Raw genomic sequence first — 24,555 nt, 5'->3', positions numbered from 1 at the left:
AGAAGTGCGCCTGCGTTGCGACTTCGCTTTCGCGGGGGCTGCTGGGGCGTAGGCGTCGGGGACGCGCTCAGGGGCGCGCGCAGCTGTTGACGCGCTTCTTTGCTCGTGCGCGCAGGAGCCCAAACTCCAAGTGGAAACTGCAGGCGCACGAGGGAAGAACGCGTGGAGCATGAAGAGGCAGGGGGCTTCCTCTGAGCGGAAACGGGCGCGGATTCCGTCCGGGAAGGCCGGTGCGGAAGGTGGCGGGGGAGGGGACGGTCGGCCGACTCGGCTCCTCGGGGCGGGCCGGCGGGAGTCGTGGTCAGTGGTGATTTCTTCTGGAGTCGTTTCCTCAGCTCCTTCCAGCCCCTTGGGTGGCATCTTCTATTTTTGAAGCGTTAAAGGTGTGGAAACGGAGGGCGTGACGAGGGGCAGGTAGCGAGATTGGCTCGGCTGTGGAGCCAAGGTTCGAGTCCCGGGGTCCCCACATAACGGCCGGGCGACCCTGTGCAAGTTGGTTAACTTCAGCTTCACGTTTTTTCCGTCGCCAAACGAGGATGCTAGTACCCCCCGCACCAGCAGCCAGTACTCCGCTGGGTTAGTTAATTGTTGAGCGCGGAGCCCAGTTCCTAACCTGCAGTTACCTGTAGCTGCCACGGCGGGGACGAGGCTTGGTCCCCAAAGCCACGCAGCTACCAAGTGGCCGAGCTTGTGGCTGCTCCAAGTCCCGAGTTCTTCCTGAGTGCCAGGGTAGAATGGCATGGCAGGTGTCAGAGAATTTGGCAAGTCCCTCTTCCTCTTCCTCCGTGAACTCTTGGTTCCTCCAAACGATGACCTCAGGACTCCTTTACCTTCCTAAAAGTTATTGAGATCCTCAAAGATCTTTATGTGGATTACATCTATCGATTTTGATTGTATTAGAAATTAAAACAAATTTTTCTTTGGGAGGCCAAGGCGGACAGATCACCTGAGGTCAGGAATTCGAGACCAGCCTGGCCACCATGGCGAAACCCCATCTCTACTAAAAATACAAAAATTAGCCGGGCGTGGTGGCAGGCGCCTGTAATCCCAGCTACTCGGGAGGCTGAGGCAGGAGAATCACTTGAACCCAGGAGGCGGAGGTTGCAGTGAAGCGAGATCGCACCATTGCACTCCAGCCTGGGCGACACAGCGAGACTCCATCTCAAAAAATAAAAATAAAAATAATTAAAAATTTAAAATATTGATCGATTGATTGATTAAAAAATAACCACAGTAAGCCCATTACATGTTGACGTAACATATTTTATGAAAAAAGAAATGTTCCTAAACAAAAAAATCAAAAAAGAGTGGGAATATTTTATATTTTTGCAAGTTTCTTCAATATATCTTAATGGAAGACAGCTGGATTCTCATACCCGCTTCTTCAGTCTAACATGTCAAGTAGCCTCTTGCAGTGAGCTGAGATTGTGCCAATGCACTCCATCTTCGGTGACAGAGTAAGACTCTGTCTCAAAAAAGAAAATGCCTCTCACTTGTGAGAGAATTAAAGTGAAAAAGGCGAATAAAGTCTTAGTATTATTATGAAAATGGTTGTCACCCTACAGACGCTGAAAAGTCTCAGAGGCCCCCAAAGCTACCTGGAGTACTACACTTTGAGAACTGCTGCTGCTTCTCCTTTGATCTCTATAACTTTGTTGCTTGAGACAACTGCCTTGCTCTGCCTTCTGTCATAGCCTTTTTTAAACATCTCTTCATCTTCTCCTGCCTAGGGTCCTTTCTTATGTGAGGCAAATAGTCGCCCGGCAGCATCAGCATCGGCCAGTGCCACTGATCTGACACCTGGTCTGGGAGCTATCAGGAAACTCACAGAGTTAATGCAGAGCTGTTGGTTAAGAGCATAGATTGACACTTAACCCTTTTTGAGTTTGAGACCGATCATCTTTTTTGTTTTTGTTTTGTTTTGTTTTTTGAGACAGAGTCGCTCTTGGCGCCCAGGTCGGCGTGCAGTGGCCTGATCTCGGCTCACTGCAACCTCCGCCTCCCAGGTTCAAGCAGTTCTCCTGCCTCAGTCTCCTGAGTAGCTGGGATTACAGGCGCCTGCCACCACGCCTGGCTAATTTGTGTACTTTTAGTAGAGATGGGGTTTTGCCATGTTGTCCAGGCTGGTCTCGAAATCCTGACCTCAGGTGATCCGCCTGCCTCAGCCTCCCAAAGTACTGGGATTATGGGTGTGAGCCCCCGCGTCCGGCAGGGACTGATAGTCTTAAGTAAGGCATAAGGCAGTTGCAGTCTGATGTTAGCAGATGATAGATTTTTGTGTTATTTCTTTTTCAAAGTAAAAATTGCTTTTTTAAATTATAAAAGCAATATTGGGTAGAAAAAATAAAGCAAGAAAAGTAAAAAGAAAATGAAAATAATTTCAAATCACGCCCCACCAGAAGTGGCCATTACCAGTATGTGAAGAACATTTATTAAATGTCATTGCATGAAGTGTGCATTGTTTTGTTCATTTTTTAAAATTACGTGCTCCTGGAAAAAAACTCAAAACTCTGTTTACATCACACTTTGTAATATAAGTACATTAATTTTGTTGTAATTATTCAGTTTTTAGTAAATATTTGATTATCGTGTACCATGGTAGATACTGTGCTTGGTGTGGGTGATGATAAAGATTTCTCACATGAAGACCTTACTTAGCCCAGACGTGGTGGCTCATGCCTGTAATCCCAGCACTTTGGGAGGCCGAGGCTGGCAGATCGCTTGAGTGTAGGAGGTTGAGATCAGCATGGGCAACATGGCAAAACCCCCTCTCTACAAAAAATACAAAATTAACCGATTGTTGTGGCACATACCTGTAGTCCTAGCTACTGAGGAGGCTGAGGCACAAGAATTGCTTGAGCCCAGAGGTGGAAGTTGCAGTGAGCCGAGATCACGCCACTGCACTCTAGCTTGGGCAACAGAGCAAGACTCTGTATAAAAAAAAAAAAAAAGTTAGGAACTCTAAGTCGAGTAAAAGTGATCAGATATTTATCTGCATAAATAATAAAAGGTAGAAAGTAATTCATATTTTAAGAAGGAACAATTAGGGTTTCATAACTCATGAAGAGTTAAATGAGTTCAAAAGAGAGACATAAAATTTTCTACTTCGGGACAGAGAAAAAAATCATGGAACTGTTCCTTGGAAAATTTTATTCAAAGATGGAGCCAGAAGGAACTCTGGGTTGCGGAGAAGGCATTGAGGAGCCAGCGGTGGGGACTGGAGAGGTCTGGAAGCATAAGAAGGAATGAGACAGTACCGCTCTGTCACCCAGGCTGGAGTGCAGTGGTGCAATCTTGACTCACTGCAACCTCCACCTCCCGGATTCAAGCGATTCTCATGCTTCAGCCTCCCAAGTAGCCGGGATTACAGGCGGATGCCACGATGCCTGGCTAATTTTTCTATTTTTAGTAGAGATGGGGTTTTACCATGTTGGCCAGGCTGGTCTCCAATTCCTGACCTCATGTGATCCACCCGCCTTGGCCTCCCAAAATGCTGGGATTACAGGCATGAGCCACCACACCCAGCCAGATAAGTAATACTTTTTGACCTTTTTTTTTTTTTTTTTTTTTTTTTTGAGACGGAGTCTGGCTCTGTCGCCCAGGCTGGAGTGCAGTGGCCGGATCTCAGCTCACTGCAAGCTCCGCCTCCCGGGTTCACGCTATTCTCTTGCCTCAGCCTCCGGAGTAGCTGGGACTACAGGCGCCCGCCACCTCGCCCGGCTAGTTTTTTGTATTTTTTAGTAGAGACGGGGTTTCACCGTGTTAGCCAGGATGGTCTCGATCTCCTGACCTCGTGATCCGCCCATCTCGGCCTCCCAAAGTGCTGGGACTACATGGAGTCTTGGTCTGTCGCCCAGGTTGGAGTGCAGTGGTGCAATCTCGGCTCACTTGCAAGCTCCACCTCCCGGGTTCAGCCATTCTCCTGCCTCAGCCTCTGGAGTATCTGGGACTACAGGCACCTGCCACCGTGCCCGGCTAATTTTTTGTATTTTCAGTAGAGACGGGGTTTCACCACGTTAGCCAGGATGGTCTTGATCTTCCGACCTCGTGATCCACCGTCCTAGGCCTCCCAGAGTGCTGGGATTACAGGCGTAAGCCACCGTGCTCGGCCTACTTTTTGATTCTTGAGACTACATACTTTACATGAATTATCTCATTTAATCCTCACTACTCTGAGGTAGGTTGTTTTATAGGAAACTTAAGTAACTTATCTAGGATCTCACAATAAATAGTTGGTGGGATGTGGATTTGAAGTCTGTTCTGCTTTTAAACCTATATTCCTTATAAAGACGTTTAAATATATTTTGCAGACATTGAGAAACATTGTAAGAATCTTAGCTGGAATGTGATGATGAGGTCTATGTTTTAGGAAGATTGATTTGGTATTCAATATACATTTTCCTCAGTATAAGTTTTTATACATTTGTCAGTGAGCCTATTTCAGTCTACAGGCATCAATTCAATAATTAATGTGATGTTTTATTGCATTCATGGGCCCTAGTGTACTTACTTATTTGCCTATTATTGGACATTTGCATTTTGGCAGCAAAATGTAAACCCTTTGTGGTAAATTGGTCTGGATGGATAGAGCATTTATGAACTCTTACCGTTCTCCATGTATTTTAGGAGCAGCAAATGGATTTCTCATGGAAGTCTGTGTTGATTCAGTGGAGTCAGCTGTGAATGCAGAAAGAGGAGGTAAGAGAAATTAGAGAATGAATGACAGTTGGCTACCTTTTTAAGAGTCCTTATTTTTTAGAGACACACACTGAAATATTTAAAATAAAATAACATGATGTCTGGGATTTGCTTCAAAGTAATCTGAGGTTGAGAGAGGAAGGTAAGACTATAAAAAAATAGTTGCATCACATCAGGAGGACATAACGTGTTGGTTTTTTCTGTTTTTGGGATATTAAAGGGAGTTCAGGTATTGCCAGCCTAATCTATCCTTAAGGTTTTCTGTCAGCTTTTCACTAATAAATTTAGCAACCCATATTTTAGTAGTGGTTGCAAAATGGTGACATTATTTTTCACTTATGAACTAGAATACTTCTGTGAAGAACTTTCCCCTCATCTGTTTGGTTATGCTGAAGTATAGTTTGTATAAGAAAGGCAGAATAAATGCTTGCTTCTTTTCCCTTATTTATTATAATAATTCTTAGAATAATGAATTTGTTCTCTATCTTCCCTTGAATTGTTTTGTCATTATGAATCTAGATTTAAATATGTTTTATGTGTTTTAATCCATTGTAGTTATTCTGCTTATTGATGAACAAAATGTTCTATCTGTGGCTAGTGAGAGCTTCTTTAAGCTGGTTCCTGAGATCTTTTGATGTGACCTTGGTAGCCTAATAATTCTTTTGGTTTCAGCATTTTCTTATTCTTGAAATTATCTTGGTTTTGGCTACTCAAAAGTAGCTTTGTGTTTTTTAAAGTGTACAATAATAAAGACCCTTTTGGGAAAGATTATGTTATTTTCTTATCAACAAAGACTCAGTATTCCTCTGTAGTCAGTTTTAAGAAACATCTTTATTTTATGTTAGTTTCCTGTATGTAGAGAGGCAACCCTATAATACAAAATTTTAAGATAACTAGCTTAACTGTAGTTAACTCTTCAATTTGAGTATGAGTAACACAATGTGGCTGCAGAGTATAGCTGAGTTAAAAACAGAGTTTTACTCTAGTTTTGTAGTCTGATTTCTCTGAGATGATTTCTAAGACTGTTCTGTATTTGGAAAAAAAATACATATCAACAGGTTGCTGTTTAATAAGAGCTTATTTTTTAAAATGTGCTGAGCAATGCGTTTATATTACAGGTGCTGATCGGATTGAATTATGTTCTGGTTTATCAGAGGGGGGGACTACACCCAGCATGGGTAAGTGTCCATTTTTCCCAGATTTTCTGGTTGGAGTTCATGGAACCTGGAAGCAACTGGTAAGTAGTTTCGTTGGGTCCTCTACTAATGTCATGTAAACTATGCTATGGATGTTGTATCAGAAATGTTTATGGTGGTAAAAAACAAAATCAAAGATTTGATCACACATATTTCTTTCTCACATCAGAAAGTTGAAGGGTAGGTAAGTAATTGTTAATACTGGTTCAGCTGCTCTGCAGTAACATCAAGGATTAGACTTTTATAAAATCTTTACATGCTGGCATCCTCAGTATATTGAAATCCCCTCCTGGTCTTTGTACTATTGTTGTCATACATTTTACTCATACACATATCAAAAACTCCATGCTATGTTGTTAGTTTTGTTTGAAGAGTCAATTATCTTTTATTAAATAAGAGATGTAAATAATAAGAAAACAATCATATATTTACCCATATGAAATTACGATTTCTGGTATTCTTCATTCCTTTATGTAGATCCCGTATTTCTATCTGGTTTCTTTTTCTTTCTGCCTGAAGTACTTTCTTTAACTTTTTTTGTTAAAAAGTATGCTAGTGATGCATTCTTTCAACTTTTATATGTCTAAAATAGCTTTTTATTTTATTTTTGAAAGGTATTTTTGCTGGGTATAGAATTCTAGATTGACAGTTTTTTTCTTTGAAGATGTTTTTCCATTGTTGTCTTGCTTGTATTGTTTCTGACAAAAAATCTATCATCCATATCTTTATTTTTCTCTATGTAATATGTCTCTTTTTATACCTACTTTTCAGATTTTTTCTTTATTACTGGTTTTGAACAATTTTCTTATGGTGTACCTGAGTATAGTTTTTTTCATGTTTCTTCAACCTGTGCATTTATGCTTTTCATTACATTTGCAAAATTTTCAGCTTGCAGCTTTCAGCTTGTTCTCCACTGCCTCCTTCATAGACTTCAGCTATGCTTACATTAGACTACTTGAAATTGTCCCAAAAGTCACTGATGAACTTCTCTATTTTAAAAAGTCTTTCTGTGTTTCATTTTGCATGGTTCCTATTGTTTTGTCCTTGAGCTTACTGACCTTTTCTTCTGCACTATCTAATCTGCTATTAGGCTTGCCTAGTATGTTTTCATCTCATACGTTGTAGTTTTCATCTCTAGAAATTTGAGTCTTTTTATGTCTCTGATGTCTCTTAACTTTTTTGAACATATGGAATAAAGTTACAATAGCTGTTATAATGACCTTGTCTGCCAATTCTAACATCTGTATCAGTTCTGGGTTTGTTTCATTTGATTTGTCATCTAATAATATATCTTATTTTCCTGCCTGGTAATTTTTTATTGGATGCAAGACATTGTGAATTTTACTTTATTGGTTACTAGCCATTTTTGAATTCGTACAAATGTTCCAAAACAGTTTGGTCCTTTTGGGTCTTGCTTTTAAGATTTGCTGGGCAAGTCTGGAGCAGTGTTAATACAGAGCTAATTATTCCTTACTACCGAGTCAGGATTCTTCTGTGAATTCTACCCAGTGCCTATGAATTTTGAAATTTTCCTGTGGCTGGTGGAATAGGCATTATTCACAGCTTGATATGAATGACAGTCACATCATTTCTAATCCTTTTTATTGGTTCTGTCCCAGGCCTTGAGTAGTTTCTTTGCATGCATGCACCAGTCAGTACTCAGCTGAATATTAAAGGAGGTTCTCTGCAGACCTCCAGAGTTATCTATCTGTCTTCCTTCCTTTCTTCTTTCGTTCCTTCCTTTCTTTTCTTTCCTTCTCTCTTTCTCTTTTCTTTCCTTCTCTCTTTCTCTTTTCTTTCTTTCCTTCCTTTCTTTTTTTTCTTTCTTTTGACAGGGTCTCACCTGTTCTCCAGGCTTGACTGAAGTGGGGTGACCATAACTCCCTACAGCCTCAAACTCCTGGGCTCAAGCAATCATCCTGCCTCAGCCTCTCAAGTAGCTAGTATTACAGGCATGTGCTACCAGGTCCAGCTAAATTTGTTTGTTTGTTTGGTAGAGATGGGGTCTCACCATTTTACCCAGACTGGTCTTGAACTCCTTGCCTCAGGCAATCTTCCTGTCTCAGCCTCCCAAAGCACTGCGATTACAGGCATGAGCCACCATGCCGAGCCTATCTTTTTTTTTAAAAGTCCTTTTTTTATATCACTGTGGTAGTCTTTGCTACTCCAGTGTTATCTTTCTGTCCTCCTGGTACTGTCTCCTATAAACTCTAGCTACTTCAGTCTTCCTGAACTCTCAGCTTTGTCTCCTTAACTCAGGGAATTGTTTGGCTCTGTGTGGGTCCCCCATCCCTGTGCTTTGGCCTAGAAACTCTCAAGGCAGTAAATTGGGTCAATCAGAATTGACTTACTAACTTCATTGTTTACCATTTTCAAGGATCATTGCCCTTCACTGTTTAATGTCCATTGTCTTGCAAACCATTGTTTCATATATTTTGTCTAGTTTTTTCTTTATTATTATTATTATAGGTGGGAGGATAAATCCAGTCACTGTTACCCTGTCTTGGCCAAAAGCAGAAGTCCCTATATGAATTGTGGTCTCCTAAGTTATGCTACTCTGAGGTTGATAATAGCATTATTTAGTGTAAAAGATTTGTATATGCAACAGCCCTTTGGAATCTTCACACTAAAAGAGGGCATTCCTGGCCATTCTAAAATCCCTAAAGCATGTCTGTAAATTTGAGTACAGTCTGTTTTTGTAACACCAATTATGATTCCTTGCTTGGTATTGGACAACTGCTATCCTATGCAAAATTGGGGTTCTTTTAGCAAGAAAAAAGAAGGAAATTCATACTGGGTAAACAACTCATGGAGCCTGTCACAGCCTTATACTATTGATGGTTTATGAGCTAGCCACATATTATGGCATATTTAGGTACTTTTATGCATAGATCTCTGCATAAAATCACAAATAAGTAGAACTTTGCTCCCTTTCACATATCTCGTTTAAAAAAAAAAAAAAAAGTTTTGCTAAATGTCTTTGCCCATTAAAGGAATATGAACTTTGAAGCTATTTAACCATCTCCCTAGTAGGTTTTAAATAGAGCTGTAATGAATTAGAAAGAAGAAATTGGATCTTGGGGAATTATGTACTGGCAGAACATTGAGCCTGGTAGTTATTACACTTTCAAATGTCACATACCAGTAAAAGGATTCTGAGTCATAAGGATTTTTGTTGAGTCAACTGATAAGTGTTTTTAAATTGTAGCATCTTCTGTTTTCTAAATTGTTCTGTTTAACCCGTTGCTATTACTTACCTTCTACCACATATACATTTTTGTTCTCAGTGTCCTCCTTCCTTTTAGAGCCATCTTTCTCTGGTTTCCTTAAACTCCATCCTTTTCTTTTGGATGTAATATACAAGAGCAGATGTAAATGACCAGTAATATATCATTGGTTTCCTTGAGCTTTTAGCTCACATTTAAATTTTAGTCTGCTTTCTTTTCTTGTAGGTGTCCTTCAAGTAGTGAAGCAGAGTGTTCAGATCCCAGTTTTTGTGATGATTCGGCCACGTGGAGGTGATTTTTTGTATTCAGATCGTGAAATTGAGGTGATGAAGGCTGACATTCGTCTTGCCAAGCTTTATGGTGCTGATGGTTTGGTATTTGGGGCATTGACTGAAGATGGACACATTGACAAAGAACTATGTATGTCCCTTATGGGTAAGAATTTGTATCTAAGACCTAAAAGCCTCTAATGATAATTGTATTTTTGCTCACAATATAAAAAAAATCCACAAAACCAATTTTGCAGTCATAGCTGCAGGCACTTATACTAACCTAAGTATTTCAAATAGTAGTTCCTTAGATGTTTGGGGTGGGGTGTATGTGTGGCAAAACCTTCTTAACTCTCCTCAATTGCTATAGATTAGGTTCTGCTACTGTTCCCATAGAATAAAAATTTAAGGGAAATTTACCATGGTTCCTTTAATCACTGCACCAAGAACTTCAAAAGCTATTAAAGTTGGTGAGGATGGACCACCAAGTTGGAAGATGTGAAGAGGACAGAAGCAAACTAGCTGTATTACTAGACCAAAGTATTTATCGAATGACCTCAGAGAGGCAAGTAATGGATGTAATGCTGCTCTTATAGTTGTCAGATTAAATGATTTCCATTTGGTGCTAAGGCATGACCGTTTTTTATATAAAAATCAGAGAATTGTGGAAAGATACGACTTTTGAATTTGTAAGGCTACCATTTTATTATGTTAGTTTACTGTTTTGTTAGGCGAAGAAAGTACTAAAAAGTTTCAGCTAACATGAAGAATTCTATATATAGTAATCAGTGATGACATCTTCATTCATGTTGTTATATGACTCTCTTTTTATAGCTATTTGCCGCCCTCTGCCAGTCACTTTCCACCGAGGTGAGTCATTTTCATTTTAGAAGTTCTGTTGAACAGTGTTAGTTTTCTGATTTCAACAACTGCCACAACCTTTTTATGGAACACAATTCTGTAATGTTCCAAGGTTACCAATTGGTTTTTTAGATCCTGGGACTAAAAGTTATAAAAGTAGAGATGTGCAATTTCTAGAAAATTTGAAGCCTTAGGTATGAAAAGTTGTTAAAAGTGGATTTTGGTGTGGTGAGATACAACAGAGAGAAGGAGACAGTAAGTATTGCCTTCAAGTGTGTATACCTATCACACAGCATTCCAAGCAAGAATCCTGAGACTTATTTTAACTAAGGTTGTATTAGGTCATGTGCAACCCCAAAAGAATAAGTCGTTGTGGCAGGTGAAATGAAAGGTACTGTCTATCTTAAGCCAGGCAAAACCATCCCTGGGGCTAGCAGTAAGGTGAGGTTTCACAGATACAGACTTCCTAAGGGGAGAGAAAGTTGAGTATCTAGAGAAGAATTGGATCTTATTAGGAAGGGAGAAAGGAGAACAGATGCTGTCTAGTGTTGACTATCTAGTCAATGAACAGATGTCCACTATAATGGACAAAATTATTTTTCATTATAGCTTGTCTGTACCACAATGATTTTTTAATGTGATGGTTTCTTATAAAGAAATATTTCCAGCCGGGCGCGGTGGCTCAAGCCTGTAATCCCAGCACTTTGGGAGGCCGAAGCAGGCGGATCACAAGGTCAGGAGATTGAGACCATCCTGGCTAACACGGTGAAACTCCGTCTCTACTAAAAAATACAAAAAAGTCGCTGGGCAAGGTGGCGGGCGCCTGTAGTCCCAGCTACTCGGGAGGCTGAGGCAGGAGAATGGCATAAACCCGGGAGGCGGAGCTTGCAGTGAGCCGAGATCTGGCCCCTGCACTCCAGCCTGGGCGACAGAGCGAGACTCCGTCTCAAAAAAAAAAAAAAAAATCCTATAAAAAATCAGGTAGTTTTTGTTTTCTTTTTTTTGAGACGGAATCTCGCTCTGTCGCCCAGGCTGGAGTACAGTGGGCCGATCTCGGCTCACTGCAACCTCTGCCTCCTGAGTTCATGCAGTCTGCCTCAGCCTCCCAAGTTGCTGGGATTACAGACATCTGCCACCATGCCCAGATAATTTTTGTATTTTTAGTAGAGACAGGGTTTCACCATCTTGGCCAGGCCACTCTTGAACTCCTGACCTTGTGATCCACCCGCCTTGGCCTCCCAAAGTGCTGGGGTTACAGGCGTGAGCCACCACTCCTGGCCAAAAAATCAGGTAGTTATTTCTATACTCTTTGGCTACACCTTGGTAAAATGGAAGAACAAGTGTCTGTTTTGCCTTCAGAGAGCACTACCATTGCACGTGAAAAGAAGTCTACAGTCATAAACAATTTTTTTACTTCAAATTTCTGTTCTTTTATTTATTCCAAAAGGTTTAACAAAAATATTTTCATATTTTCAAAATTTGTAGAGTTTTGGGGTTCCACATTTTTCTACTAATGTATTTAATGAGATAGCATAATATTGTTATAGTGGTGAGAAGGTGCTGCCACCAAAACAAGGAAATCCTCTGTGGTAGATTTAGTTGCCTACATACACTAAAGGGTGAAATGAAGGGGCCTGTCCCAGAGGACCACTACCACCTTATCCACTGCAGGAGAACTTCAATATCATGTAACAGTGTGAGAACCAAAGCAGAAGGAGGTTTTCTGTTTTCAGTTTCCCGATACCACTTTACTCTTTGAGGGCTCTGAGGAGGGGAGAAGTTTCTTAGAAAGTAGGATGGGGCCAGGCACAGTGGCTCACCCCTATAATCCCAGCACTTTGGGAGGCTGGGGCGGGCGGATCACAAGGTTAGGAGATTGAGACCATCCCGGCCAACATGGTGAAACCCCGTCTCTACTAAAAATACAAAAATTAGCTGGGCGTGGTGGTGCGTGCCTGTAATCCCAGCTACTCGGGAGGCTGAGGCAGGAGAATCACTTGAACCCAGGGAGTCGGAGGTTGCAGTGAACTGAGACCACGCCACTGCACTCCAGCCTGGGCGACAGAGCAAGACTCCATCTTAAAAAAAAAAGTAGGATGGAAGTGAAACTTCATATAGTCTGTTGAAAACTATCCTTATGCTATGAACCTTGAGTATGTGGGGTTAATATATTAGTCTAAAATATTACTCAGTAATGAGAATGTGAGCCAAAGCCTTTTCTAGAACTGGTGAGTATAGTGTTTCATTCTACCTAGTCCAATTTTTCTGATGCCTTAGAACAGTTTCCCAAATCTGACTCACCTGCCTATCACATTTAAAATTTTACCATATGTGAGTGCTACCTGTGCACATTTATTTAATGATTTTCTTTAAATAAAATCTTAAGTATGTACCCATAAAAAAGAACAAGATCATGTCCTTTGCAGAGCCTTGAATGGAGCTGGAGACCATTATCCTTAGCAAACTAATACAAAAACAGAAAACCAAATACCACATGTTCTCACTTAGAAGTGGGAGCTAAATGATGAGAACACATAGACACATAGAGGGGAACAACACATGCTGGGACCGTTCGGAGGGTGGGGGGTGGGAGGACGGAGAGGATTAGGAAAAAAAACTAATGAGTACTAGGGTTAATACCTTGGTGATGAAATCATCTGCACAACAAACTCCTAAGACATGGGTTTACCTGTGTAATGAACCTGCACTTGTACCCCTGAACTTAAAAAACAGTTAAAAAAAAAAAACTTAAGTAAATTTAATTTAAATAGAAACTTATAACTACTATAAATGGAAAACATTTCATTTCTTATCTGCATTTAAGTAAATACACTATTTAAATGTGTACCATTATTAAAATGATTATGCACAGTGGTGGTATGTAGACTATGGTGTGCTGATGAACTGGCTCTTAGAAAAAAGAGCTGATTTGTAACATTTTTAAATTTCTGTGATTTAAATACTCTACCTTCACTAATTTTTTTTATTATCATTAATTAAATTTTTATTTTTCTTTTGAGACAAGGTCTTGCTCTGTCGTCCAGGCTGGGGCACAGTGGTGCAATCAGCTCACTACAACCTCGACCCCTTAGGCTCAGGTGATCCTCCCATCTCAACCTTTCGAGTAGCTGGGACTGTAGGTGGACACCACCATGCCCAGCTAATTTTTGTATTGTACATATGGGGTCTTGCGCTATTGCCCAGGCTGGTCTCAAACTCCTGGGCTCAAGTGATCTCCCCACCTCCGCCTCTCAAAATGCCAAGATTATAAGCATGAGCCATTGTACCTGGCCCTACCTTCACTAATTTCAGGCTGCCAGTGGATTAACAATCTGACTTGCAGAGTTCTTGAGTGTTTAATAATTGACCTTTGTAAGCCAGTACAAGCTAGGTCCAGCACGCCACTGCATGTATACTACATTTTGGGAAACGCTGCATTAGAGATACCTGTTCAAAATTCACATCAATTTTATTTATTTCAGCCTTTGACATGGTTCATGATCCAATAGCAGCTCTGGAGACCCTCTTAACCTTGGGATTTGAACGAGTGTTGACCAGTGGATGTGACAGTTCAGCATTAGAAGGGCTACCCCTAATAAAGCGACTCATAGAGCAGGTACATGGACTTTATCTTTTTTCCCCCTAAGACTCTGTTGTGGTTACTCCTGACATTCTGCTGTTTAGCCAATTTGTGAGACTATATGTTACTGACTTTGTGGTCACTCTGTAGGAAAGAGCAAGCAGGCAATAATGTATATAATTTTTATTTCTTTCACACAAGTCTTTTTGATAACCAAGGCTTTCAAGATCAAATTATATATAGATAGTGTCTAAAGATCTGATCTAACTTGGATAAACACAGCAAATTTTACCTTTTCTTTGCCATTGGCATTGCAGTTTTTTTTATTTTTTATTTTTATTTTTTAGTTTAGATACAAGGTCTTGCTTGTTGCCCAGGCTGGTCTCGAACTCTTGGGCTCAAGCCATCTGCCCTCCTTGCCCTCCCAGAGTGCTGGGATTACAGGCATGAGCCACTGCGCCCAGCCAGCATTGCAGTTTTAAGCCACATCTTTTCATTGTCAGCCTGTGTATATTCAGGGGATAATGTAAAATTATTATCTGGAGGTAAATTCCAAAACTAAAATTATAATCTTACTTCTTCTCATCTGCCAGTATAGGAGGAAATATATGTTTCTATTTTATGAGTTATCCTGGTGAGCTAGCATCATTTGTAGAGCACTCAGAAGGTGACTTTGTAATTATAGTGTGTCTGTGTTTTTCTGACATCAGTCCAGAGGCTTTATAAGTTACTGAGTACAGACTTTGGGATGAGAGAGTTGAGCATTTGAGACTCAGGTTTGATACTTGCTATGTGATGTTGAGTAGGTTACTAGTCTTTAAGCCTCTCTTTCCCCCTGTGTGAAACTGAGATGAGTTTAATACTAATTTTAGAGTTTCTCAGAAGATTGCTAAAGATGAGATGTGTAAGAGGCTTAGTACAGTGGTTGGCATACAGTAGGTCTTAATAATGTTAGGTTCTATTAGTACTGCTATTAATAATATTAATGTTTCTGTGTAGACATCTGGTTATTTTCACTTTTCTATAGCCATGAAAATAATTTTCAGAAATTTCTCCTAAAGATCTGATGTGACTTTGCTGTTCTGGGATGTAATGGTTTGACAAACATTTATTAAATATATATTAGATGCAGGACATTTGTACTGTGGGTGTAACCAAGAGCTAAGTGTCTGTGTGTAGTCACTGTCCTTACAATTTAGTGCAGAACAGGCACTTCTAATAGAGCAGGAAATTTTAATAGCGCTCTATTTTTAAAAGGTACTGTAGGAGTACATTGGAGAGGAATTAACCCCAAATTTGGGGAAATGAAGGTTAGCAATAATTAGAGGAAGCTTCCCAGAAGAAAAGACATCCAGACTGCCGTGTTTTACTCATTTGAAGGATGTTTGGGAGTTATCTGTGTAAAAGTTGGGGGCAGTGGGAGTGAGGGTGAAGGGAGTGTTGGCGGAATTGTTCCATGCAAAAGAAATAGTATAAGCAAGGGCTGTAAACAAAAGCAAGCATAACTTAAAACACTGAGGAATGACCAGAATATTGAATGTGGACAGAATGATATCCAGAGCCTTGAAAACCTTATTAAAGTTTTTATTTTTATGGTACAGCGGGGAGGCCTGAAGTGTTTTAAAACAGAAGAGTTGATGAATCGGGTTTCGAGTTTTAAAAGGTTACTCACTAAGGAGTAGAAAATAAGATATCGCCATAGTAATGTATTGCATTTCAAAATGTGTGTGTGTGTGTGTATCTGTTATTTGTATGTTAATCATTGGTTAGTAGGAAGAGCTACTCAAATATTCTCATACATTAACTTTACTGAAGTAACTACCTAGTAGTGTAACATACTAGTTAAAGCATAGGCTTTGTGATTAGACAGGTCTGTGTTTAAACCCTGGCTTCAATGCTTGTTAATAGTGACCATGGATACATTACCTAGTCATCCTAAACCTCAGCTTGCTCTTCTGCAAAGTTAGAATAATAATAGCACCTACCTCCTAGAATGGTTGTAAGGGATTTCTTCAGGTTATAGCACTTAGTAATTGTTCTATATGATTAAATCTGACACTTAGTGATTGCTCTGTATTATTAAACCACTTTGATAGCCTTAGATAAGCATATACTTCTAAATAATCTTGTGGGGAAGGCAAAAAGAAGTGGTAGAATTCATTTCTTTTTTTTTTTTTTTTTTTTTTTTTTTTTTGAGACGGAGTCTCGCTCTGTCGCCCAGGCTGGAGTGCAGTGGCCGGATCTCAGCTCACTGCAAGTTCCGCCTCCCGGGTTTACGCCATTCTCCTGCCTCAGCCTCCGGAGTAGCTGGGACTACAGGCGCCCGCCACTTCGCCCGGCTAGTTTTTTTGTATTTTTAGTAGAGACGGGGTTTCACCGTGTTAGCCAGGATGGTCTCGATCTCCTGACCTCGTGATCCGCCCGTCTCGGCCTCCCAAAGTGCTGGGATTACAGGCTTGAGCCACCGCGCCCGGCCTAGAATTCATTTCTTTAAAAATATTACTTCTCTATGTTTTGGAAAGCCTTGATTTGGAAGAAACAGGCAACTGTGACCTCCATTCTGAAGTGATTTCAGCTTTTTAGATAATCAATGTTTTGTTTTATGGATGCTTTATTCAGGCCATTTGAGAATATGAAACATTCTTGTTCCATTTATTTCTGTAACAATTTTTAAATTACATGAAATAGCCACTCCCCTCTTTCAGTCTTTTTTGTTACCTTGCTTTATTTTTTCTTTGTTGTACTTATTGTTACCTGGAATTTTATTGTATAAATATCCCTGTGCATTGTCTCGTCTTCCTTGAGTGTGTAAGCTCCATGAGAGCAGGAACTTTCTCTTACTCACCATGTCAGGGAGGAAAAACTTTCCTTCTGTCCTCAGGATTTGTTATTTGGGGGCCTGCAAATTAAACTGACTAAAGACAGATTAGCAGGAGTAAAAACAGATTTTATCACATACATAAGTACATATATATGTAAGTACATACAGAAGTTCACAAAGAAATATGACTCAGAATTGGGGGCTTATATACCATCTTAATAGGTGAAGGGGAGGGAGAAAATGGCACTTATTGGGGGGAAAAATGACTTTTTGGAAAGATAACTTTCTAGAGACAAATTTACTATGCTGGACATCTTATCCAAGATCCCAAAGAAATAGAGAAGATCTAGTAAAAATTAAACATTAATAGTAATTTTTAAAATTTAATATATTCTGACTTATGTTTCTATTCTCGCTGCCTTATTATCCCATTCAAGAGAAAGATATTAAAATTTACTTGTTTTTTTTTTTTTTCTTTTTTCAGGCAAAAGGCAGGATTGTGGTAATGCCAGGTATTTATTTATCTATCAATTCACTAGCATAACACTGAACTGTAGTGAAGGAAGAGCAAAGGAGGCAGGAAAATGTGAGAGAGAGTATTAGTACATTGCATATTAGTATATGATCTTCAAAGAGAAGAATATATAGTTTGATTAAAATGCTTAAGACTGGGAGATCTGTGCTAGAATTTAAAAGTTTAGATAAGAAGGAAAATATTCTAATAGGGATTAGCTCAAAGAGGAGCGAATAAGGAAGTAGGTAGAGATTGAGGTTTCTCCATATTTGCTCCCTCATTATATAGAATTCTATGAATTTGGATGTTCGTCTCTGGTGAGGCACATCAAATTTGATGCTAATCAAATTTTGTTTAGGACAAATGTCCTAGTGAACAGGGTTTAAGCAAAGGTTTAGGCAACATCCTTAGGTAAAATATAATACTCTCTCAGTTCCTGAAAATTTCTGATTGCCAAATTATTTCTTGTAACCAGAATTTAATCATATGATCCTGATGATAACCATAAGATCAGTTAAGTTCATAATGGCTAACTAGAAATGAACAGTTGAAGCAGTTTTTAAAGAATTAGATGTACAACCTAGAAGAGTGAGACCAATGTAAAGACAATCTTAATTTTTTTATTAAGTTTCTCAAACATATAAAAAAAGTAGAAAATAGCATAATGAATACTCATATGCTCAGTCCCTAGATTTAACATTTTGCCAAATTTGTCTCATCTTTTTTCTATCCTGAGGTATTTTATTAAAGTTAAATTGAAAGCATCATGACATTTTATCGTTACATATCTCTAAAAAGGGTGGGATGTTACCATAATGACAATTCCATTGTCACACCTATCACAATAAACATTTAATACTCAACTTTCTCCAGTTGTCCCCGCAATGGTTTTTATAGCTGATATGTTCAAACTAGGATCCAGTCAAGGAACAAGCATTACATTTTTGGTTATCTTTTGTTTGTTTGTTTTTAGAGATGAGGTCTTGCTATATTGGCCAGGCTGCACTTGAACTCTTAGCCTTAAGCGATCCTCCTGCCTCAGCCACCCAAGTAGCTGGAACTACAGTTGCACACTGCCATTCCCAGTTCTATTATCTTTTAAAATGTCTTTAATATAGATGTTTTTCCTTTTACTTTTCTTGCTTTAAAAACTTTACAAAGTTTGGGCTGGGCCCGGTGGCTCACGCCTATAATCTCAGCACTTTGGGAGTCTGAGGCAGTCAGATCACCTGAGGTCAAGAGTTTGAGACCAGCCTGGCTAACATGGTGAAATCCTGTCTCTACTAAAAATACAAAAATTAGCCAGGCATGGTGGCATGTGCCTGTAATCCCAGCTACTTGGGAGGCTGAGGCATGAGCATCACTTGAACCAAGGAGGCGGAGATTGCAGTGAGCTGAGATTGCACCGCTGCATTCCAGCCTGGGTGACACAGCAAGACTGCATCTCAAAATACAGTAAAAAGTTAGGATCATTTACCCTGTAAAATGTCCTGCTTTCTGGATTTATCAGATTATTTCCTCTTGATATTGTTTAACTTGTTCCTCATGACTTTGTATATCCTGTAAACTAATAGTTAAATCATAAGGCTTGAATAGAGTGCTTAAACATTTTTGGTAAGAATACTTTATGGGTGATTCTGCGTGTTACATCATATGACATCACATCAGAAGGTATTCAGTCTCTCGTCATCTCACTAATAGTGATATCAAGACTAACCTAGATAAAGAGTAACTTTTAAAAAGAGGCTGTGAACCTGGGCAATATAGTGAGACACCATCTTTACCAAATTGTAAAAAAATTAGTTGGGCATGGTGGCGTGCTCCTGAAATCCCAGCTAGTCTAGAGGCTGAAGTGGGAGGATTTCTTGAGCCCTGAGGTCAAGGCTGCAGTGAGCTATGATCGCACCACTGCACTCCAGCCTGGGCAACAGAGTGAGACCCTGTGTCAAAAAAAAAAAAAAAGGCCATATAAGGAGTATTGTCAAATATTTAGGAAGGCTTTTGACCTGTAACAAGTCGTTGAAACATGAGCAAAGAGAAAGTAAATATTATCTGTCAACTTGTGGTCCTTTTTGGTTAATCAAGGAATGTTAAAGAGATTTTCTGAGTGTGATGCTTTTCCATTTAGCACTAAATATATATAGTCTTGACAACTAATACTTAGACAGTTGTTTACATTAAGAGTACCTTTGTTTAATATGCAATTGTTATAGGCTATGTGCAAGGCATTACTTGGGATGCAAAGCTACACAAGAAACCACTTTCTCAAGAAGCTGACTCAGGTCAAAAGATGTTAAATACAAAAATATTTGTGATTAATTTCTTTAACAAACCTTATCAGGCAAATGTTAATTATATGACAGTCATATATATTATATGCTAATTGTGTGATAGATATGGAAACAGAAATAAAGTAATCCTACTTGAGGAGCTCACAGAATAGACTTATAAACAAATGTATTACAAATTCATGTGAATAAGTACCAGCAAGTCAAAACTCCTAGGTAAGTCGTTCTGAATGCCTAATAAGTATTAATCACTGAGAAATATAAAGAAGTAATTGCCCTCTAGGAACTTTCATAATGAAGCCTACAATATATTTAGACCCTGGTTTCTTCATCTGTAAAGAAGAATATTAAAGTAGTTCTGTGGGATCCTGTTTAACCATAGAGCTGTGTTAGTTTGAGTCTGGAAAGATGTATTATTTATGTACTCAAGTTGCTGATAACTGAGCAACATGTGTTTCAGTAGCCAAATGTTTTGTTATTTGTTAGAAGGAATAGAAGGAAATAATATATTTGTCTCTTAATCCTTACAATAAGCTTGTGAGGTAGGCAGTATTATCCCTCTTTTATTGGCAAAAAAGTTGAGGTCAGTGGATTTAAATAATTTGTCTAAGATCACGTAGCTGTGAAGAGCTACAGTGATAAAGCCAAGATTTCAGTCTAAATCTACTCAGCCTGTATTTTTTCTATTTCTTTCTTTTTTTTCTGAGACAGGGTCTCACTGTGTCTCCCAGGCTATGGTGCAGTGGTGCAGTCTCAGCTTACTGCAGCCTCCGCCTCCCAGGTTCAAGCTATCCTCCTACCTCAGCCTCTTGAATAGCAGGGTCTACAGGCACCCACCACCACGTCCAGCTAATTTTTGTATGTTTTTGTAGAGACGGGGTTTCACCATGTTGCCCAGGCTAGTCTCAAACTCTTGAACTCAAGTGATCCTCCTGCCTCGGCCTCCCAAAGTGTTGGGATTACAGGTGTGAGCCACAACACCTAGCCTTTTTTCTGTTTCTTAAGCCTCAGTGATATTACTGTACCAATAAGGAAAAAAAGACAAGTTAATGAGTCTGAAAGAGTGTGTAAAGATAGGTTATTTCAACATCTTTAATGGCTTGAGATACAAAGTACATAGTTTTAAAATATTGAGTACATCCTATAGGGAGATAAGGATATAAAGATGAATAAACTAATTTCATATTTATGATATACTGGTATCAATTCAGAATGTGATTCTTTATAAATATTTAAAAGATTGTTCATCAAAACAAGTGTCATAAAACATTTGGTGGTACAGTTTTAATAAAGTAGAATCAGATTCTTCTGTGATATGAAGTATAAAGCTGATATCGTAACTAATAACCTGTATAATACTTTGCGTTATTCCTGTTTCCAATGAAGTCAATGTAGTCTTTACATCCAGGGCTAGAGACAGAACCTTAGAGGTTCTCATTCAGGCACATCTCTGAGGTTGTGCTTTTGTAGATTTTTTTTCCTCAAACCTATCCTTACCTTTCTTTTTAATTTGATTTTGCTTTAATTGAGGGGCAAGCAGGGATAGCATTGTTGTATTAGCCAATGGACAGATAAGATTCTATCATACACGTTCTGTAACCTTAATGATACTTCCCCAGAGTCTGTAGCCTATGTATCTTTTATCACTTTTCTAATCTCATTCTAGCTTGGTAGGGAGAGACTAATTTTTGCATCAATGAGAAATTTAATTCCTTAAATTTTATGCAAAATTCTATTTTACTTAATGTGTTACTTATTCTTTCCAACAGGAGGTGGTATAACAGACAGAAATCTACAAAGGATCCTTGAGGGTTCAGGTGCTACAGAATTCCACTGTTCTGCTCGGTCTACTAGAGACTCAGGAATGAAGTTTCGGTAAAAATGTATTCTACGATTCAAATAAGAAGGATGAGATTAATTTTTACTTTCTCCTAAACAAAAAAACTTTAGATGGGGGCATGATTAATCAATGGAATGTTGTGACTACTACATAAGTATTATAGTTGTTTTTGTAGTTGAAGAACATTTCTAAAATGGTTCATGTCCTGTCTTAAATAAACAGGCTCTTTGAACATAGGTGAACCTTGCCTTGCTGAACTTTGACCAGTTAATAGTAAACAAATTCCACAGTTGAGCTTCAAATGAGTCAGATATGCACATGTGCCCACTCGCCTAGGATTTCCTGTAGCAAAGTTAATAACTATGGTATAAGGATGGAAGAGTCATAGTCATTTTTCTCCCTCCTACTTTTAGTGCTTAGTCTTCCCTCACATTTGTTCTCTGTTTTCAGTTATTTTGAAATTATATTACCATTAAGAAATTGTGACTATTATGTGGGTTTTTTTAAATACTTAAGAGGACTCTTACAATTTAATAGTAGTTGAATGTTTCTGTTTATAAATTGGGAAAAACACAATGTAAAAGAAGTAAGATGGCTGGGCAAAGTGGCTTAGGCCTGTGATCTCAGCACTTTGGGAGGCCAAGGCAGGCGGATCACTTGAGGTCAGGAGTTCGAGACCAGCCTGGCCAGCATGGCGAAACCCCATCTCTACTAAAAATACAAAAAAATTAGCTGAGCGTGGTGATACGCACCTGTAATTAAAAAAAAGAAGAAGAAGAAACAAGAGCCTTAGAACTTAACAATTCCTGATATAAAATCAAGTATACTGTCTGGTGGATTCAGCTGCTGGATATTTCAAGTAATTAATTGATGAAAATTATGGAATATAGTAGTCCAGCATACTTGACTTACCCTTGTATCATGAAGTAGTCTATAAAATGAAGCGGCAGTAGGAGGGCTCATGTAATAACATATAATTATCTGTTCCTTTATTATTTCTGTCACAGAAATTCATCTGTTGCCATGGGAGCCTCACTTTCTTTCTCGGAATATTCCCTAAAGGTAACAGATGTGACCAAAGTAAGGACTTTGAATGCTATTGCAAAGAATATCCTAGTTTAGCCAGACCTCTCTGAGAGACATGGATATCACAGGATGAAGGTAGAAGTATAATCTGCAATTCTCTGTGACACAGCTTTAACCACCTTCTCTGGCCAGGACAGTTGCAATCTTTGTTTTAAGTTTCACATGGCCATGGAGAACGTGCCCAAGAAGAAAAAGAATTTGAAACAGAGATACAGTCACTTCCTTTGCTTAGTCTTACCGGCGATTGTCATCGTGGTTAAAGCTGGTCTATGCTTCTTCCACAGACAGAAGCTTAGTCTTGTTTTCAGTGGAATTAATTGATGAACTGGAAAAATTTAACTGCATGGTGTGAATTCAGAGTGTGACTTAAGAGTCAATTCATAGCAGTATTTTGCTTTTTCATTTGTAAAATAAAAATGTCCACTCTTATAGTGTAGTCTCTTATTCTTGTACTAAATACAGTTGGTAGCCTACAAGTATGAAAGGAAAAATGTTGTCTCATTTTTTTCTTCACTTTCTCTTTTTATTATGTACTGATTGGATATGCTGCTTTGGGCAAGATGTTAAGGGTACAAAGTAAAATGGTGCAGTGTGAAAATTCCCAGACTTGGGAAGCAGGATATCAAAGTTCCTAGACTTACGAAGACAGACGTGAACCCTGACATTCAACAGGTCACTTCTTCTGTAAACAGAAAGAAATGGCTTAATTCTAAGATCCAACTGACAATTTTCAAAGACCTATAGTAAAAACTAGAGTGAGGTTAGGAAAGTTATCAAAGCAGCAGTTTCCTTCTGCTGAAGTCACAGATGGGAGAGATAGATTCTAGTGATGAAATATTTTTCCTATGACCAGGTCCAAATGGTAAAGTTCATCAGTACCTGTATCTGTCACTTTCATATTTATAATGTCGTTTTACACGAACAACACACTGGTAATAGTACTGTTGTTCCTATCTTAGGAGTGTAACTGAAGCATAAAGAGCTTCCCCTTGGTCAGGAAGCCTTTGAATAACATGCACAGATTGTGTACTAATGAATGTTTATATGAAGAGTCTTGCCTTTATTTATTATTTATTTATTTTTGAGACAGAGTCTCACTCTGTCATCCAGGTTGGAGTGCAGTGGCCCAATCTTGGCTCCCTGCAACGTCTGCCTCCCGGATTCAAGTGATTCTCCTACCTCAGCCTCCTGAGTAGCTGGGATTACAGGTGTGCGCCACCACTCGCTACTAATTTTTTATATTTTTAGTAGAGATGGGGTTTCGCCATGTTGACCAGGTTGGTCTGGAATTCCTGGCCTCATGATCTACCTGGCTCAGCCTCCCAAAGTGCTGGGATTACAGGCTTGAACCACCACACCCAGCCTAGATTTTAGGGACTTTGATCTTGCAGGATTTCAACATTAAGGATTATGGCATTCAGGATTGTGTCTTTGGGGATTGTGATCCAAACCCCTCTTTATGTGTAAAGCACAGATGTACATACAGTCCATAACAAATATACAGTGTATCTATGGTATTAAAATTTCAGGAGAGAGGAGTGTTTAGGGAAAAGGGGTGACCAAAAAATCTCCTTAGACATAATGGTCAAGAAACATTGAACTAGGATAAGGTACTGACAGGAGAGAAAGTCATGGTTAAAGGCATAGTCATAGTTAAAGCGAAAGCAGTAAAAATGTGATATAAGATGGATTTAATGTGAACTTATATTGCTTAAAATGTGTCATATTAAGGAATACATCATATGAACATTATCCAGAAGTACAAAAATAATACAGGTGTTTTAAGAAATCCAAATATTTAAATAGGATGGTATTTACATCTTTTCCTGCCTTACAAATAATTATTTATATTAAATGTATATTAATCTTTGGACTTTTTTGGTATAATGAGGACAGTGGCTGGAGAGAGGAAAATGTGGAAGAAGCCTAGAGAGGAAATATATTCTTCTGTCTTTGGAAAAATACCAGTTAAGATTACAACATAGCACTGGCAAGTACAGCTAATCCCCAAACAATGACGGCATTAGGAGTATTGACCCCCTTATACAGTCTAAAACTTATATACAACTTTTGACTCCCCCAAAACTTAAGTTAAATCTTGTGAAGTCATGCACAACATCTGGACAGTTTTCTGTAGCAGGAATTTGTTTTGAGCTTGATGACATTCATGGGTTT

The 24,555-nt window shown here is 39.0% G+C and overlaps 1 protein-coding gene across 4 annotated transcripts; it reads left to right on the top strand.

Annotated features, from left to right (window-relative positions):
* Nucleotides 1–27: 27 nt before the first annotated feature.
* On the top strand, nucleotides 28–22,811 carry CUTC (cutC copper transporter). Of its 4 annotated transcripts, none has more exons than XM_033186170.1 (9): nucleotides 28–230; nucleotides 4,627–4,698; nucleotides 5,817–5,876; nucleotides 9,347–9,541; nucleotides 10,225–10,260; nucleotides 13,734–13,867; nucleotides 17,137–17,164; nucleotides 21,224–21,329; nucleotides 22,302–22,809. In XM_033186170.1, the coding sequence occupies exons 1-9, from the start codon at nucleotides 170–172 to the stop codon at nucleotides 22,414–22,416; spliced, it is 807 nt and encodes a 268-aa protein (XP_033042061.1). In that variant the 5' UTR covers nucleotides 28–169; the 3' UTR covers nucleotides 22,417–22,809. The 4 variants fall into 4 exon arrangements, with proteins under 4 accessions (XP_033042061.1, XP_033042080.1, XP_033042052.1 ...); XM_033186161.1 differs by having other exon boundaries at nucleotides 61–230; nucleotides 9,347–9,556; nucleotides 22,302–22,811; XM_033186179.1 differs by having other exon boundaries at nucleotides 217–383; nucleotides 9,347–9,556; nucleotides 22,302–22,811.
* Nucleotides 22,812–24,555: the final 1,744 nt, after the last annotated feature.

Source organism: Trachypithecus francoisi, unplaced genomic scaffold (genome assembly GCF_009764315.1).
Source record: "Trachypithecus francoisi isolate TF-2019V2 unplaced genomic scaffold, Tfra_2.0 Contig01579, whole genome shotgun sequence".
NCBI classification, from domain to species: Eukaryota; Metazoa; Chordata; class Mammalia; order Primates; family Cercopithecidae; genus Trachypithecus; species Trachypithecus francoisi.
The sequence above is the reverse complement of the archived record's forward strand: the minus strand, read 5'-3'. Positions and strand labels throughout refer to the sequence as shown.